The sequence below is a fragment of the Caretta caretta genome, chromosome 4, assembly GCF_965140235.1.
Source record: "Caretta caretta isolate rCarCar2 chromosome 4, rCarCar1.hap1, whole genome shotgun sequence".
Classification (NCBI taxonomy): domain Eukaryota; kingdom Metazoa; phylum Chordata; order Testudines; family Cheloniidae; genus Caretta; species Caretta caretta.
The window spans coordinates 89,628,258-89,646,259 of NC_134209.1; the positions used below are offsets into that span (position 1 = coordinate 89,628,258).

The 18,002-nt window shown below is 41.2% G+C and overlaps 1 protein-coding gene across 1 annotated transcript in view; it reads right to left on the reverse strand.

Annotated features, from left to right (window-relative positions):
• Nucleotides 1-741: 741 nt before the first annotated feature.
• Nucleotides 742-18,002, reverse strand: part of DCTD (dCMP deaminase) — a 30,041-nt gene continuing 12,780 nt past the window's right edge. The window contains exons 4-6 of the mRNA XM_048847884.2: nt 7,498-7,614; nt 3,961-4,057; nt 742-1,371 (exon numbers count right to left, since the gene is read on the reverse strand). Coding sequence (XP_048703841.1) covers nt 1,293-1,371; nt 3,961-4,057; nt 7,498-7,614 — 293 coding nt within the window. The 3' untranslated portion in view covers nt 742-1,292. The remainder of the gene's footprint in view (nt 1,372-3,960; nt 4,058-7,497; nt 7,615-18,002) is intronic.

An 18,002-nucleotide genomic window follows, 5' to 3' on the forward strand; every position in this document is an offset into this window, starting at 1 on the left:
TAATGAGTCTACTTCAGCATAGCAGATTTTAATAATACTTAATAGTACTGGTAGGAAGCCAAATTACATAATGTCCCAAAATATGGAACAGAAAGCCTTTACAGAAAAAAATAAAAGCTTACTGAAATATAACCATATTTAAAAAAAATATGATTACCTCTGGGATAAAAAAAATCTTCTAAACAAAGCCATTAGGCATATTTAATTTAAAAAAAATCAAATTAAAGAAAAGGCACTCAAATCTATTCCCAAACCTCAAAATAAAATTAAAAAGGACATTATTTTAGGCAACATTTGTGAAAATGAAGGCACTGTGCCAGCATTAAGAAACAAGCTAAAACCACAATTACTACTTTTGGCATAGACAACCTCAACATGGGTTGAATATCTCGTTTCTCTCTGAGGACAAGAAATTATTCAGTTACCTTACAGGTTAATTCTGAGATGGAACTGTATTGGATTGTCTAGTAGAAACTTAGACCAATAAACTAACTTCCTTTTAGGCAAGAAAATCAACTCCAAATAAGGTCCCATAGGTGAAAGTCCAATGATTTATTCACTTAGCCCCCATTAAGTTCTTGGGAAAAAGAATTTAAAGCCCCTCTAAACCGAATCCAACACAGAAAATTCTCCAAACATATCTAAAACACACACACACACACCCCATATATTACAATGTAAGACAGCAATTAAAAGAAAAATCACTATCACATCTGCAAATAAAAGTACATTGCAACACTATAGTTTGACACCACAATATTTTAATCTAATTGTTGTAACTTTTTAACAAGAATATTCTAGTAATTCTGTAGATTGAATATCAATATTTGCATGGACATCTCCTCTTACACTTCATGTGGATTAGCTATTTTGATCCCTGTGTCCAATAAGGACAGATCCATATATGTAAGTGAGGTTTTCCAGCATGCTATTGCCTACAATAAATACTACTGTTAGACTGTCTTCAATGATTCTGACTCCATTTAATAGAGCAGATGATGGACACAATAAGAATTAAAACCATTTTCTTGCAGTACATATGCAGTACTATGTTTCTTCTATATAGTTCTAGATTTTAAAGCAGGCTTGAAAAAAATGCAGCAACCAAAAGTTTAGATGTAGATTCTGTACGACAAGGCTGACAGAGAAAAATTTCAGGCCTTACATTCTTCAGATGTCTACTTTGGCTGTAGTGGCTATTAAAAAGTTATGTGTGACTTCAAGATGAAAGGCATTAGCAGCTTCTCAGAAAAGGATAATCACAATCTTCTAGAGATTTAATGAGACGTAACTCACAGAGGCTTTTGACTCGGTCTGCCGTTAATTGAATCAAAGTCAATGATGATCTTATTGCACTTTGGTTTGAATTTCCTGAAAATAAGAAAAAATATGGATAGATATTAGCCAGTTAGTAGTTAAATATTTTGTTTGCTTTGGCGCCAACTAAATTTTTTTTTGAAGAAAATTTCCTTGGATTCACTTAGCGTTTTTTCTCTATAGGAGCCAATTATAGTGCACTATACAGAGAGAAACCCGGACAAGAAAGACTAAGACAAAAAGACACATGGGGTTGTTTAATCTGTATATTCTTCAGCTATTGGAGTTCATAAATTACCCAGGAGTCAAAGGATTTCTAACAACTTAGCTGCAGGAGGTGGCATCATGTTACAAGTTTTTCTGCAAAATTTTATCTCTTTTCTTTCCTGCCAAGTTTTCACAGCAAACTTTAAAAATACACTTCAATAGTTTTTGAGCAAAGGGAATAGATTGCATTATGCATCATACAAGAAATAACTAAACTGGTTAAGAAGGAATCATTTAAAAATTATAACTTTAGAATTGTAAAATTAATATTGCAACAAAATGCATCCTTTTACACCATTAGAGCATCTGCTACTGCAGTTAGTAAGGAAGGTATTTGGGGACTAAATATATAATTTACAATCTACGAATAAACAAAAGGATTATGCAAATAGTGTGAATTTAGTGTCTCATTAGGCTCCACAATTCAGTTCCAGAGATTCGTTAAGTACAACTTGTATCCTTAATAATCAATACAACAGGTGAAAACAGTAAACACAGTAAAGGATATGTTGTTGACTACAGAAACCTTGAAGGATTATGATACCCATTTTGTCCAGACCAGCAGTCTGAAAAGCAAGTAACAACACTCACCATGGGGAAACTGTAGTAAGATTTCACTTGTAAAGGAATGATTTATGCCTTACTTAGCCAAGTAGCTTTAGGGGAAGGAAATACACTGACTTTAAAAGTGAATTTCAAATACTGCTGCACTGGTTCATGGGTGTTTCTTAGCCCAGCAGGTAGCTTTCATCGTAAAATTTTCTCTGTCAGAATTGCTGTACTTGTAAAATTTAAGAAGGTTTTATATTAATATTGTAAAACTTTTTGGAATTTTAAAGTCTCCCCATGATTGCGTAATTAGTCTCACCCATAGCATGTTATTTGTATCAAACTAGCTGTCAGACAGATTGTCTTGAGATATCTCCGTCACTACTCTTAACAGATCATTCAGATCCTCATTACTTCAGGACAGATATTTCAGGTTTTATTCTTTTCTTTTAAGAAAGCACACTGCGGAAGACCAGATGGTGATAGGGACTGATAAATGATTATACAAGAACGTCTTACCCTATGTGGCTGTGTGGTGGAGCAGCTGCCCCACAAAGCTAGATGGAAGGTTAAAGCAGTCCTCAGGGAGGCTGCGCAAAACCCAACCAATGGGAGGCGGGCATGTAGAGAGCCAATCAGCAGAAGATTTGTTGGAGCAGCCAATCAGGGCCAGGGAGGCCATATAAGAAGAGCTGCTCAACAGAGCAGGGGTAGTCTCTCCCTGGACTGCAAGAGAATGACTGGTTGCCTTAGAGGTGTACCTTAGCTAGAGCAGAGCTGGGCAGGGTCAGGGGGGCAATAGGGAGCTCCAGCCTGAGGACTGCCAGAGCGAGGCCCCTGATAAAAAGGGCCAGGAAGGTGCTAGGGCTACGGGGAAGTGGCCCAGGGAAATAGGCGGTAGGAATTAGAGGAGCAGCAGCACGTGGTCGCCAGCTAAAGGGTCCCTGGGTCAGGGCCCGGAGTAGTGAGTGGACCCAGACCCCCCTCGCTCCCAGTACCCTCACTTGTCACAGAGGGGGTGGCCAGTATTCAGACTGCAGTTATCTTGAGGTGAGGGACTAGACTGAAGGCTACAGTAGGCCGCAGCAGCAAGTGGATGGACTAGAGACAGCCAATTCCCCTGAAAGGGGGGAGAAAGTGGAGTGGGGCACAGCCTGAGGGCCATGCCCAGAAGAGGATGCCACGGTCTGGGGAGCGATGCGCATCTTAGAGGTAGAGCAGAAGTGATGGTAGTGAGACACCACTAGAGAAAGGCGCATTGGCAACCAAGAGTTAATTCCCAGCAAAGCCAGCAGGAGGTGCCAAGGTGGTGAGTCCTGCCCTATCACAAGCTGGTTTAACTCCAGCTCAGACTGGTTGCGACGGAAGGTTATTACCCTTCCAACAGGGCTCCACGGTCTACATAAAACAAATTGGTGGTTCCAGTCCAGCTCCTATGAGTACACACTCACCAGAAACCACCACCCCAATTGGCAATCTTGATGGCAGTCTCAGGAGAAAGGCCAAGGATTGAATGAATATTGGGGTGAGAAGGTAGGTCACTCCCAAGTCCACGAGATTGGACTTAAAGCACATTGGCAGGGCACAGTACAGAAGCATCTGCTGCTGTTCTCCAGGGAGCACATGGTCAAAGGCTATCAAAGGAGCTGAATTGACTGGTACTAAATCTGCATGAGAGTTTTTGTAAGAGAATTAACTGTACCACAAAAGTTACATAACATAAGGAGAAAATAAAGCTTTTGCCTAAAGGTTGTCTTCCTCATACAGCAATTTCTTCATCTTCACATTTAAAATCAACCACCACCACCAGTCAAGACTATGTCTTACCTGTAAATAATTCCAGCTAAATCAAACAGGCGACGGGCAGCTGTCATTTCAGGGCTATCATGGTATTTGTCAGACATAAAAATAACTTCTTTTATACCTAGAAATATTTTATCAAGAGACATGCTAGAATTACAAGCAGAAATAAATATGGTAGGGAAAAATAATTTAGATGTATACAGGCTAAAAAGGGCACCTATCCATACGCTCTACGTGCCACATCACATGAAAATGTATTATAAATTGTACCCTAAGAGTGGAGCAGTACAATATAGAACTGTTCAGAAAATAGCTTCCCCATGAAAAATTTTTGGTGAAAATAAAAAAATTGAAATTTTCCATGAAAAACTGAAAACCAAGAAATTTCAGCCAAAACCTGAAAAGTATGTTAAAACAACAACAACAACAAAAAACAACAAAGAGCTGAAGTTTTCCATGGAAAGCACACACTTTCTGTGAAAATTTTCATTTAGTTGAAAACACAATTTTCCATCACAAACAATTTTGATGGAAATTTTTCACTTAGCCTTTGTACAAACCAATGTGACTCATCATAGTTAAACCAGGAAGCAATTCCCCATTTTTCAAATACAGGCCCTACATATGGGTAACTGACTGTGCCCCAGCTCTTAATTAACTACTCTTGTCTTAAATATGTCAGAGGAGAAATGAAGAGGCAGAACCAGGAGTGATATTTAAATATTTCAATGGCTACCACGTTTTCTCTGTTAAAATGCTCTCCTAATTAGGATGACTATTAACACTTAACTATTTAACTACTGATCAAAGCACATAAGAAAGAAAATGAACAACTATATTGTGAAGAGCTGCGAACCTTTTATTTTTGTGTCACAAATGAGTACACCTTGGTCTGGATGCAAAACACCATTAGTTCTTTTTCACACCAGTTTCAATCCCTGTAAAGTTCAGAACGCATTAACTATGGATTAAATTTGGTTCTTGTAGAATCCTGGTCATCAATGTCACAGTTACTCTGCCCCCTCCTGGTCTCTCTGTGTGCCCCTCTACCCCTAGGTCTCAGAATGGAATCACGTGATTCTCCTGCTCTCAAACCAAGTACTGGAGCGCAGACTCCTGTGTCAACCATGATCACCTTAGAGGTCTAACACACCCTGCTGTTCTTTTTCCTCCAGGACAATGACAGTGGTAATCAACAATCAAAGCAGAGCATCATTTATTTAGAAGAAAAAGCACTACAGAAAAAAAAGTGTGTCTTAAAAACAATTAGCCAACCTAAATTCTATGCTTGGTTTTCCTTAATGCTTACCATTCCCTAGATCTGGAAAGGCCAATTCCTTTAGACTCCTCCCAGAGTCTGTCTCTACGTGTCAGCAGCTTCTGACAAGTACCCCGACCTTCACAGGAATCAGACTTTTTAACTTTGAAGTCCTTTTATCTGCTAGATCCCAGTATTACCAAACAACATTCACAGCATATGGGACACAAGTTATAGGATCTCTGAAACTAAAATTTGGGTCCTCTTGTCTGTCTAACATATATCTAAATGCACTTATTTAGGAAGCCATTGTATTACTTCCTTGTTCGTTTTTCTAATAGCCCCAATAGAAATCAGATTAATGCATCTAGAATAACTTCTCCTCACTGACCTGGTCAAATGTAGGACTTTGGCTATATGAACACTGAGTTTGCAGAAAGCCTGGTTGTAAATATACTCCACACTAAGCCTGCCATGCACTAAGTATCTGAGGACTTTCCTACTGTGCACTAAAAGTTCCTTAGTGCACTCTAATCTACTCCGGTTTCAAAGCAGGACAGATTAAATCGTATTAGGGGACTTTTAGTGCATGGCAGCAGGATCCACATGAACATTTAGTGTCACTGGTATATGGGGTGTTCACTTCTCCGCAGGGCTAATCCACAAAATTTTCCCCAGAGCCAAATTCCATTCTCTGCCCTGCCCCCAAGTGTGCCAGGGGTCCTAGTCCCCTTAGGCAATTCCTCACCATGGAATCCAGGGTGAGGCAGTGGACTGCATCCTTGCCCCCTGGGTTTGCACTCTATGATGACTGTGGAGTGCCTCTTTTCCCCGCATGTGTTGGGGTGAGGCAACCAGCACTTCCTCCCATCTGCCTCAGGTCCATTTACATTTTTATAAATCATTGCAGTTATAGATGAAGGAACAAATATCTTTCCCTCTCCCTCCTGCTCTGGTGGGTACCATATTGTTAGGAACATTCTTTACCAGTCAAAGTGTCCCTTCTCTCAGTGAAGTTTGGACGTACAGTACCTTTCACCCACTTCTACTTGTGACTGGCTACAGCAATGTTCAGCTCTGTCTCAGTTTCCTTGGTAAGGATAGGCAGTGAGCTAGCTTCCCTAGTCACAGAGTCAGGCTTCAGAGAATTTACATGTGGGCCTGTGTGACTGTCATCTCCCATGCAGAAATGGATAGAGGTCCTTCTCCACCCTCCACTTTATACACTTGTTCATAAATGCTGCACATGTAGCTTCACTTTAAGAACCTATCCCTATTGTCACAAGTAGGTGTAATTATACCCCCCCTCCATCCTAGCTTCTCCATTCAGATTTTGGATGACACCTTCACTCACTCTTATGGCCAACTGGCAGCACCTGATACCAGTCTTTTGTTTGTACAGGGAAAAGAGCAGGATTTTGGCTTAAGCATACAATATATCATACCCAAGTAATACATCAAAACGTGTATCTTCTAGCATCCCAAATACCAACATTCCCTAACCTTCCTGGGTATGTATAGGAAGGTGGACCAAAGGCAGGACAAAGGGCTCTACCTTGGGTATCCTCCCAGAATTTGATGAGATTTCACTACATGAGGTCTGACTATAGTTCAGTGAGTCCCGGAATCCCTATACCCGGTAAATGTCTCCCCATTAACTTTCACCTTTTGCTCTCTCAAGAGATAACTCCTTTATAAATACATTTTGCTAACTCAGAGTTTTAGGAACTTAGGGAGGGAGTTTTATGGAACCAAAGTCTACTGCAGTTACACCAAATAATCTGAAAAAAGGCAAAACATTCAGGCACTTGCTGTAGTGGTCTAGATTTATAACAATTGTAATGAAAGATATAATTAAAGTAGGATCATAGAAGTCTTATGACATTTATGAGCAAAGATATTTTAAAATCTTAAAATATCTACCATGTATTACATTAAAATTAAAATTTCATGTATATACTCCCAACAGACCTCGTGTCAGGCAGAAGTTTATTTCTTTTCCCCATACTCTATTCTGTGTGTCAGAGCACAGTAAACTGACAGTAATGATATGCAGCTCCTGGTCTAAGAAGTTGTAAACCTAAATTAAAAACATGCTAAGAATCACACAGGATGCAATTAGCACTGGAAAAGCTTGGCACCACTCAAATGCAAAAACACAAGAAGTATCTTATGAAGCTGATAGTGCAATTAATTTAGATCTAAACAGCAGCAATTTAAAATCAAATAAATCTGTTATAAGGTGCTGATGAGCAAGCAGTGCTGCAACTCTGACAAATCAAGCTGGTATCTTTGCTCCTTACCTGCCTGGATGATGAGCTTTGCACATTCATTACACGGAAACAAGGCAACATACATGCTGCAGCCTTTCACATCAGCTGAGTTTTTGTTCATAATGGCATTCAATTCAGCATGGCACACTGGATTTTAAAAAAGTAGAAGAAAAATATTCATAATACTGTTCATTAAAATGAGTCAATCTAAAATTAACTAAGTGTTAAAAGGTAACTGCTTGTATTCTTTCAAAGTCAAAAAACCTGACTTATTCATTATAGAGGGAAAAGAAAAAAAATTAAACCAGAAATACCAAGATTAATGAAGGTCAATTGTTCTGACCAGGCTGCTGATTAGGAATGAAATCATTAAGCACATTAGCATTGCCATTTCCTAGCACCTATAGTAGGCAACGAAGCTCTAGGGCTGAAACTACTTAGTCTTCAACCACCTTAAGTATGGCAATATCTCACAGCTTCACAACTCTCTAGAGTATCTAATTGCCAATATAAAACAGCTCATTTATTGTTTACATGCACAGATAGGAACATTCTTATGGCTATACACGTGCCATGTACACTCTTAAGGGCAGGAGAATCATGAAGTAAAACTGAGCAGTTTTGTCCTCAGGGTGTCAGAACTGCTCAGCTTTGCTGCATGATTCTCTCACCCTGAGAATACACAAGAGACACTCATAACCACAAGAATGTTCTTATCTTTAATGTTAAGTGAGCATACTGATCATGAAAAGATGCCAGACTTCCTGAATGAAAAAACAAAGTCCTCTATTTCTCTACAGCACAAATATAGCAAAGGCAGCAGCTTCACTGTACCATTCCACCAACGTGCCTCAGCTCTTAAGAACAAGCCACATCTATAGGTCTAAATTCTCATACTGGACACACCAAGATGGTATTTAATGTCTTGCAAACTGGAGTATATTTCAGTCTCCCTAGACATTCAATCATTCAAGGCCCCTGGGCAGTGCAGTGATGTGTGCAATATAAAATACTGGATAGATGAATTAGATGGCAGTTCTAGCAGAGTACCCTCTGCTAAGTAATTTCGAGAACAACGTGGATTTTGTGATTCGGATACCTGATGACTAGGAAAAGGACAGAGACCACCAACTTATTATAGAGATAGAATTCCAGGAATGCCACTCTGTGGGTCTGAAGCCTATTATGACTGTAGAGTCAGCATGAAGTGATGGAAACAGCTATAAGCAGGGTTAAGAGATCCTTTTGTTCAGAATGTCACCAGGCTCAATCATCTCTGGGTTCTGCAGTCTGTTACTGTCCAGTTTTAAGTCCTCAGCCATTTTGATGTTCCAAAATTACACTGGATAGCGTACAGCTACAGTAATGAGGCATTTATTTATGCCATGCCAAGAATCTCAGGCCTGGTCTACGCTACACAGTTAGGTTGACATAAAACATCTTAAATCAACCTAATTAGGTCAGCGTACACACTACAGCTAATGATGTAAGTGCCTCACTATATTGTCCCACTGATGTAAGTGCCTCACTGTATTGACATAACTCCATCTCTGCAAGAGGCATAGGGCTTATGTTGGTGTGGTTAGGGCAATGCAATGTGTATGTGGACACTGCATTCCTTACACTGGTTGTTGTCCGTCTTATCAATTTCATGGCACTGTTTCTCAAACTATTGGGAGGTGCGAGCTGTATTTTTCTTTTCTTTTCTTTTTTTTTTTAAGGGCTCCAGCTGTCAGCCCTGGGTGATTGAGGCTAGTGCAGAAGGGTTGTGCACATCTGAGAGGCAGGGGGGAAGAGGATAAAAGGGACAGCCAGACCCCACCACGGCTGATAGTCTGAGCCCCACCACCCTGGCTTGGACTCTCCTCCTCTGCTCCCAGTCACTCATGGGGAGGCAGCCCGTACTCTCCTTCTGCTCCTCCCTCGGTCAGTCAGCTGGAGGTGGCAGTGGGGCTCCGACTGAGAGCCTTAAGGCTGCAGCAGCAGCACAAAAGTAAGTGTGGCAAAGTGGTGCTAAGTTTGCGTAAAAAGTGATATTGATACTTTTTAACATGGGCATAGTTTGAGGGGACAGGAGATAGCGTTTCCCCCCCAAACTGCAAGTTTTGGGCAGGGGTGCCGCCACTCCATGCCTGCCAAGGCTTGAAGTATGTGGGGGGGGGGGGTGAAGGGGCACGGAGGGAAAGAATGCTGCCACAAAGCTCATCCCCTGCAGGTGCCTCGCTGCTCATCCCCCAAACTACACCCACATTAAAAAATGGGGGGCATAGCCCCTAGGCCCCTAGTTCTGGTACCAGTGGGCCCCCCCACCACACACTTCTACAATGGTTCCGGCACCCTTGCCTCCATGCCATGATAAGACACTGGAAGGTGAACAGTCTGGTTAATGTGAAATTCAGAAGGCACCTTAGGGATGAATTTGAGATGTAGGTGCAAAAACACTTTGTCCTTGTGAAAAACTGTGCATGTCAGGACTGCCACAAAGACCCCAAGCTCCCCCACTCTCCTAGTGGAGGTAATTGGCTGTCAGGAAGGGAACATTCATAGACAGGTGAAGAAGGGAACAGGAGGCCAAAGGCTCAAATGGTGCTCTTATAAGCACAGAGGTAGAACCCTACAAATCCACGGATACCTGCTTTATAGGATCTCAGAGGTAGGAAAGCAGCTGTCTGCAGCTCAAAGCCTATAAGCTGCTTCCCCACCTTCCAGATCCTATACTCCCTCTCCCCATACTTATTTACTTTGCAGAAGCAGCTGCCTCCTTCTCCAACTGACCTGATATGGCAATGACATCAGAAGAGGTTTCCTAAATTGCTTGGCTGCTTACACCACCAGGATCGGAGCATGGGGGATTTTGTTCCCTGTCTTGACCTGTGATCACCCCTTTCTCTCTATACAGGGGAGAGAGAATACAGGATCTCAAAGGTGGGGAAGCAGCTACATAGGCTATGAGCTGCAGACAGCTGCTTCCCCACCTTTGAGATCCTATATACAGTACACACGCATGCACACAGATGCTCCTCCTGAGAGGCACTGAGAGATAGTGTGCTGCTGCAGATGCAGTGCACATGTAGATACAGATAAAAGATAGGGTGTGGATCCCAAGTTGAATACAAGCTGATTCTTGCAGATGTGGATTGGATGCGGAGCCACATTTTTGTATCTGTGCAAGGCTCTACAAAGAGGACAAGGTTCAGATGCCATGTAGGGACTGGTTTAGAACTGGAAGGAATGTCCTTATGATATCTTCAGGAACCTTGCAGTAGTGGGATGTGTAAAGACTAAGCATCCCTCCACACATGGCCTTCTAACATTCCCCCAACCTCACCAAGCTCTTCATCAGAGGCAAGGTCCCCACAGACCAGAGCAAAAACTCAAATCAGCACCAGACCCTACCAGAACAACAGATGCAAAACCTGCATACATATCTCCACTACTATAATGATCAATACCCCCCCGCCCCAACACACCTTTCAAGATTCATGGGTTCTAGAGATGCCTATGATGGCATGTGGTGTACATCATCCAATGTAGCAAATGCCTCAACAACTGAAATCAGATAATCATTATGCTCTCGAATGAACGTGCACAGGAAAATTATAAGAGACAAAAACACTAATCACCCGTAGGCAAACAATCACTCCTTATCTGACCTCTCAGTACTCATCCTCAAAAGGAAACCTGCATAAACCCTGCATAACAAGTGATCCCGGGAACTTAAAACATAACTCTGCTGGACACTAAAAACCATGGACTCAGAGACCATGGTTTTATGACTCCTTACATCAGTTTGTAAACAAATCCCACTGCTTGCTAACCCCTAGTTGCCCGCTTCATTTTAAGTGATCCCCCCTACAAAATGTGTTAACCCTTTATGCTTAACAATCTGTCCCAAATTGTATTTAGTTCAGACACACTGATTTCATTCTTGAAACCTGAGGAAGAACTCTGTGATGCTCGCAAGCTTGTACTTTCCAACAGAAGTTGGTCCAAGAGATGATATTACCTCACCTGCCTTGTCTCACTTATATAATAGATGGTAAAAATATTGTCTGATTTGACCTGAATGTGCGTAGACCAGACAGTAAGTAGAAATGTTTTGAATGCCTTGTGGACTGCTCAAAGCTCAAGCAGGTTGACACGCAGCCTGGATTCCTGCGGGAACCAGGAACCCTGGGCTCTCTGGTCATCCAGATGCGCTCCCCGTCCTAGAGATATATTTGTGATGAGTGCCTTTGTAGGTAACGAAGGAATAAAGAGAACTCTCCCAAATACTTTGAATTCCCATGTGAAGGATGTCAGTATGTTCTATGGAAGTGAGACCTTGCTGTTCAAGGAGCCCCTGTTCAAAGTGAATGCCGTGCTGAACCAGATCTGGAGGCACCATAAATGCAGACGTAGGTGACGTGCATGTAGTGGTCATGTGACTGACATGCAGCTCAAACACCCAGAACTGTAAGCCACTGTGTTACCCCAGAGCCTCATCAAAAGTGAGCTTTGCTGGAGATTACACTGTGTGTCAGCCACACCTGTCTGTCTGATTCACCAGCAAACTCCTTGAGATTCTTCCAGGCCAACACTTGCTTTGCAAGTAACAATCAGTGAACCCCATTTCCCAAGATCCCCAGATGTCTCCCTGTGGCATCCACTCCCTCTCACTGGACACTTACAGAAGTTACGTTTGCTGCCTCCAAAGAGACAGCGCACACACCAGCTTGTTAGTTTAGTTGAGGACTCACACTTATATTGAAAAGTAACAGCACTAAGATAAACTTAATCTTCAGGAAAACTAAGACTATTAACAAAGAACAGAGATTTCAGTAACACTAAGCAAGAGGAAAGAAAGGTGTGGTTACAAACAAAACAAATACAAAAAACATTTTCTAGTGATAAACTTAATTTTAGCAAATTACAATCTTTGTCTAATCTTTCTTACATCAAGTTAACAGCATCTCTAGCCCACAAGGCTAAGGGATCCAACTTTCACAGGCTCAGAAAGTGCTGTCCCCTAAGTGACAAATATTTAAAAATTTGTATTTGGTCCCCTTGTGTTGCCCAAAGTCCATAGTCTCGGCCTCAAGAGCCAGAAAGACTTCCTAGGATGCAGTCTGTGTCTTGCTTTGTTTACTTCATATGTAAATGCACTTTCATTGTCCTCTGGCTTCACCTTGTTAATTTACACTGGAGACACAGGAACAAAACATTTTTTTGTTTAGCACAGGCTGGGTTTATGCACTGCCTCCCAAACATTTCCAGAATGCATATGTAAGTTTTTGTACACAACTCATACACTCATCACACAAAAAATGACAAAGGTGTAATGTGGAGGTAGTTGCGGCTTGCACCTCCTGGTATAATTGACCTGTGAGCAGTCAATCATCCAAGTAGGGAAATATCAGATTGCCCTGTCTGCAAAGGTACACAGACGCCACCACCACAAGCATCTTCGTAAAGGCCCTTGGGGCCATCAAGAGGCCAAAGGGGTGCACTTAGTAGTGAAAGAGCTCTGGGCCTATGGTGAAATGCAGGAATCCCCTGTGAATGTCCATATGAAAACGTGTCCTTCAAACGGAGGGCCTCAAATCAGTCACCTTTGCTGAGGAAGGGTATTATTGAGCCAAGGGTAGTCATCCTGAACTTCGAGTGACATATAGAGATTTAGCTGTCTGAGATCCAGGATTGGTCTCCAGCCTCCCTTTCTTCTTGGGGGAGAGGAAGTATCTTGAGTAAAAGCCATTCCCCTCATGACAAAGAAGGACAGGCTCTATTGCCCCCAGCTGGAGAAAGGAATCCATCTCTGCTTGAGAATCCTCTAATGCAGGGGTCATCAACCTTTCAGAAGTGGTGTGCCGAGTCTTCATCTATTCACTCTAATTTATGGTTTTGCATGCCAGTAATACATTTTAATGTTTTTAGAAGATCTTTCTATAAGTCTAGAATATATAACTGAACTATTGTTGTATGTAAAGTAAATAAGGTTTTAAAAATGTTTAAGAAGCTTAATTTAAAATTAAATAAAAATGCAGAGCCCCCCCGGGACCCGGGCAGTGTGAGTGCCACTGAAAAATCAGCTCATGTGCCGCCTTTGGCATGCGTGCCATAGGTTGCCTACCCCTGCTCTAATGAGAGGGATTCCTGAAAAGGGACAGGGAGGGGGCAGACAGTAACTCTCACATAAACCCATTTGATATAATATCCAGGATCCATCTGTCCAGTATGATAAGGTGCCTCATTGGCAGAAAATGTGCCAGGCAGCCACTGAATGGGATGGCAATAAGCAGTGTGGAGACCGGTTGGCGGTTCTGATGCATCTCATCAAAATGACTTTCTGGGACTGAAGAGAAGGGACCAGTTGGGCTGGGTGCCTATCACACAGGAGACCTTTTCTGGAAAAATGGATAGAGGTGCTGGGAGGAAGCTCAGAGGAGGCCTAGAATATTTTCTCCAGGGTACAGAGAGAGTGAGTGAGTGAGTGTGTGTATTTATTATGTATATCCCCAGAGAGCGGAGGGTAGACCAAGAGTCCTTAAGCGTAGGCAGGGAGTCATCTGTTTTCTCACTGAAAAGGGGAGGGCCTTTACAGTTGTTTGAACCTCTTTGGGGAACACAGGCCTGGAGTCAATCTCATGACAAGGGAGTCATGGAGCATGATGCCATCTCCACCATAACAAGGGACACTTTGAGGGAAAGATCTGGTGACTAGCTTGTTATGAGGAGTAGGCTTGAGCTGGTGCAAACAACCTAGATCCCTAAGGAGTTTGGGTGAGAAAACAAATATTCTGCCCCTCTGGAAGGAACAAAGTACCTCTTCTCAGCCCTCTTAGGGGATAGGGTGCAAGTGGCAGATGTATGTCAGATTGCTTTAGTAGGCTCCACTATGGCTTTGTTAAATCATAAGTGCCACTCAAGAGAAAACCACAGCCTACAGAATGTCCAAGAGCTTATGTTTGAGATCCTGAACCACCTCAGATGGTATCTGAAGAGATTCTGTAATCCTTCTGAGAAGGTCCTGGTACTGCTTATAATCACCCAGCAGCAAGGGAGAGGCTCATGACACTGCCTCATCTATTTTTACAGACAGAAAGAGACTCAAGGGATTGAACTGATTTTACAAAAACTGTCAAAATAAAAATATTCATTTAGGTGAAGCTCAAGCAAGAAAGCTTTCATTCCAAAAGCAATGTGTTTGAGAAAGTCTTGAGCAACTGAAAAAGCGAGGAAAGAGCTAGAGCAAAATATTTTGCTTTGGCTGATCTGAAATTGCATTGATTTAAAGGATCTGCATCCCTCTCAGGTGGTATCAGTTTACCCCCTTTATACACAGTTAGCCTATCTGTGCCTTAATTTACCTATGTGACTGGTTTAATTTCATGTGACATGTCAGTGGAAGAGCCAGAAATTGAACCCAGGAGTCCTGACTACCCTATGTTAATAGGTAAGTAGTTCTCCCTAGTTTTCTAGCATCTTGATACCAACAGGCTGGGAACGTCCACCATTAACAACAATACATATTGGATTACAAATCCCAGTTTCAAGCAATAAGAGATTAACTCCTCTATTCATATGAATTCTGCACAGGTATATAATACAACATAAGGTTTCCAAAACTGAGACTGTTAGAGCTACCAATTTTACAATATCCTGTGGGGAAAATTCCACCCCCCTTTCCCTCCCTCCGTACACGATAGCAGGGTCAGAAAAACATGTTAAGTTCTCATTACATGGTTATTTCTACTGCTAACCAAGTCTTTGGAGAATATTTTCCAAGCCACTTTTTCAGAATGGAAGCCAACATTGGAACCTTATCTACAGTGTTGACTATTTGTGAATGCTTTAATAAAAAAAAGTGTGTGTGGGGGGGGGGGAACTAACCTCACTACTCTTTAGCAAGAATATATTTCTTACTACTATCTTATTGCCTACCATATCACATTTCTACTACTTTTCACCTTGCACCATATTGTCCCATGTTGAAGGTCTGATCTAGTGTTAGGATCTAATATTTAACCCAAAGTCTTTCCTACAGTACATCAAACAAAAGAGGCCTTTCTTCACACTATTCCTGTTGCTTTCTGCATATCCTCTATCCTGCCATGAAAATGTCCTCAGTGTATTGTAATGTCAAAACTACTCTTCCCACCTAATAAAAAAGTGTTTGGCCCAAACAACACTAATAAAAAGAACCATATGAGCATTAATACGTTGTTTACTTGCTTGACCAAGAAGTTTGATAACAGATCACTACAAAATTTCACGTAGTAAGTAGCAGTCACAAAGGAAATCTGGTGCAAAGTTTGACTTTTCTATGTTACCATGCATTAACAATTACCTTTTGAAACAGACACTAAAGTGTTTTGAAATATTATGCACTAGAAATGGAACTGTATATATATAAAATGCATTATGTTATAAACTTTTGTTTTACTATAAAATAGAGTTAAATAGTAACACTTGCTTTATTAACAACAAAAAGAAAAATGAGTACTTGTGGCATCTTAGAGACTAACCAATTTATTTGAGCATAAGCTTTCGTGAGCTACAGCTCACTTCATCGGATGCATTCAGTCAGACTAACACGGCTGCTACTCTGAAACCTTTTATTAACAACGTGGTTAGTTGGGCAGTATGAGAGTTTATGAACTGTGTGATCCTTATATGTACCTTAAGTGAATGTATTGCCAACTTTTGTGGTTTTAAAGCAAGTGTCATATTTGGTGCGCTTCCTGAAAGTCCCAGCTCCTGGAGTTGTGAATGTGTGACAATCTCAGCTCTCATTAAAATAAAGTAAGTTTCTAGCTCTCCTGGTTCTGTAGAAAAGCTTGAAAATGTAACTTGAGTGTACCCTAGAAGTTCAAAAAAATCAGAAGGCAAATAAATTCTTAATAATTCATTACTGGGCACAGCAAAGAGAGAGGGAGGTGGCGCTAACAGTTTTTGAATGCTTACAGTTGTAAATACAGAAATATAATTAACAACATCAAATCAGGTTTTACCTTGTCAGCTTGTTAGGGGATCTGGGGGTCATAGTGGATCACAAGCTAAACATTAGTCAACAGTGTAACACTGTTGCAAAAAAAAAAAAAAACGCAAACATCATTCTGGGATGTTGTCAAGGTTCCTTCCCCACTCTGAACTCTAGGGTACAGATGTGGGGACCTGCATGCTTACTTTTACCAGCTTAAGTTAAAATTTCTCCAAGGCACAAACTATTTTACCCTTTGTCCTTGGACTTCCACTGCCACCACCAAACTTTATCTGGGTTCCTGAAAAAACGGAGTTTGGAAACGTCTTTCCCCCCCAAAATCCTCCCAACTCTTGCACTCCACTTCCTGGGGAAGGTTTGGTAAAAATCCTCACCAATTTGCATAGGTGACCACAGACCCAAACCCTTGATCTTAGAACAATGAAAAAGCATTCAGTTTTCTTACAAGAAGACTTTTAATAGAAGTAAAAAAGAATCACCTCTGTAAAATCAGGATGGTAAATACCTTACAGGGTAATTAGATTCAAAACATAGAGAATCCGTCTAGGCAAAACCTTAAGTTACAAAAAAGACACACAGACAGGAACATTCATTCTATTCAGCACAGCTATTTTCTCAGCCATTCAAAGAAATCATAATTTAACGCATATCTAGCTAAATTACTTACTAAATTCTAAGACTCCATTCCTGTTCTGTCCCCGGCAAAAGCATCACACAGACAGACACAGACCCTTTGTTTTTCTCCCTCCTCCCAGCTTTTGAAAGTATCTTGTCTCCTCATTGGTCATTTTGGTCAGGTGCCACCGAGGTTACCTTTAGCTTCTTAACCCTTTACAGGTGAAAGGATTTTTCCTCTGGCCAGGAGGGATTTTAAAGGGGATTACCCTTTCCTTTATATTTATGACAGATGTATTAGCAGGAGTGTTGAGAAGCAATTCATCGAACTCTACTCCACAATAATTAGGCCTAAAGCGGAGTATTGTGTCTAGTTCAGGGCGCCACAATTGAGGAAAGATGTGGACAAATTAGAGAAAGTCCAGAGCAGAGTAACAAAAATGATTATAGCTCTAGAAAACATGGCCTATGAGGAATATTGAAAAAATTGGGCTTGTTTAGTCTGTAGAAAAGAAGGCTGAGGGAGGACATAAAAGGTTGTTACAAGCAGGAGAGAGAAAAATTGTTTTCTTTAACCTCTGAGATCAGACAAGAAGCAGTAGGCTTAAATTGCAGCAAGGGTGGTTTAGGTTGGACATTAGGAAAAACTTCCTAACAAACTGTCAGGGTAGTTAAGCATGGGAAAAAATTGCCTACGGAGGTTTTAGAATCTCTGTCATTGGAAATTTTTAAGAGCAAGTTAGACAAATACCTGTCAGGGATGGTCTAGACAATACTTAGTCCTGGCTGAGTGCAGGGGACTGGACTAGAAGACCTCTTGAGGTCCCTTCAAGTCCTATGATTCTATGAAAATAATGAACCCTTAACTATATATTTTTAAAACACTTGCTTAAAATATTTTTCAGAGGTTAGTATCTGAGATTATTTACAAAAGAGC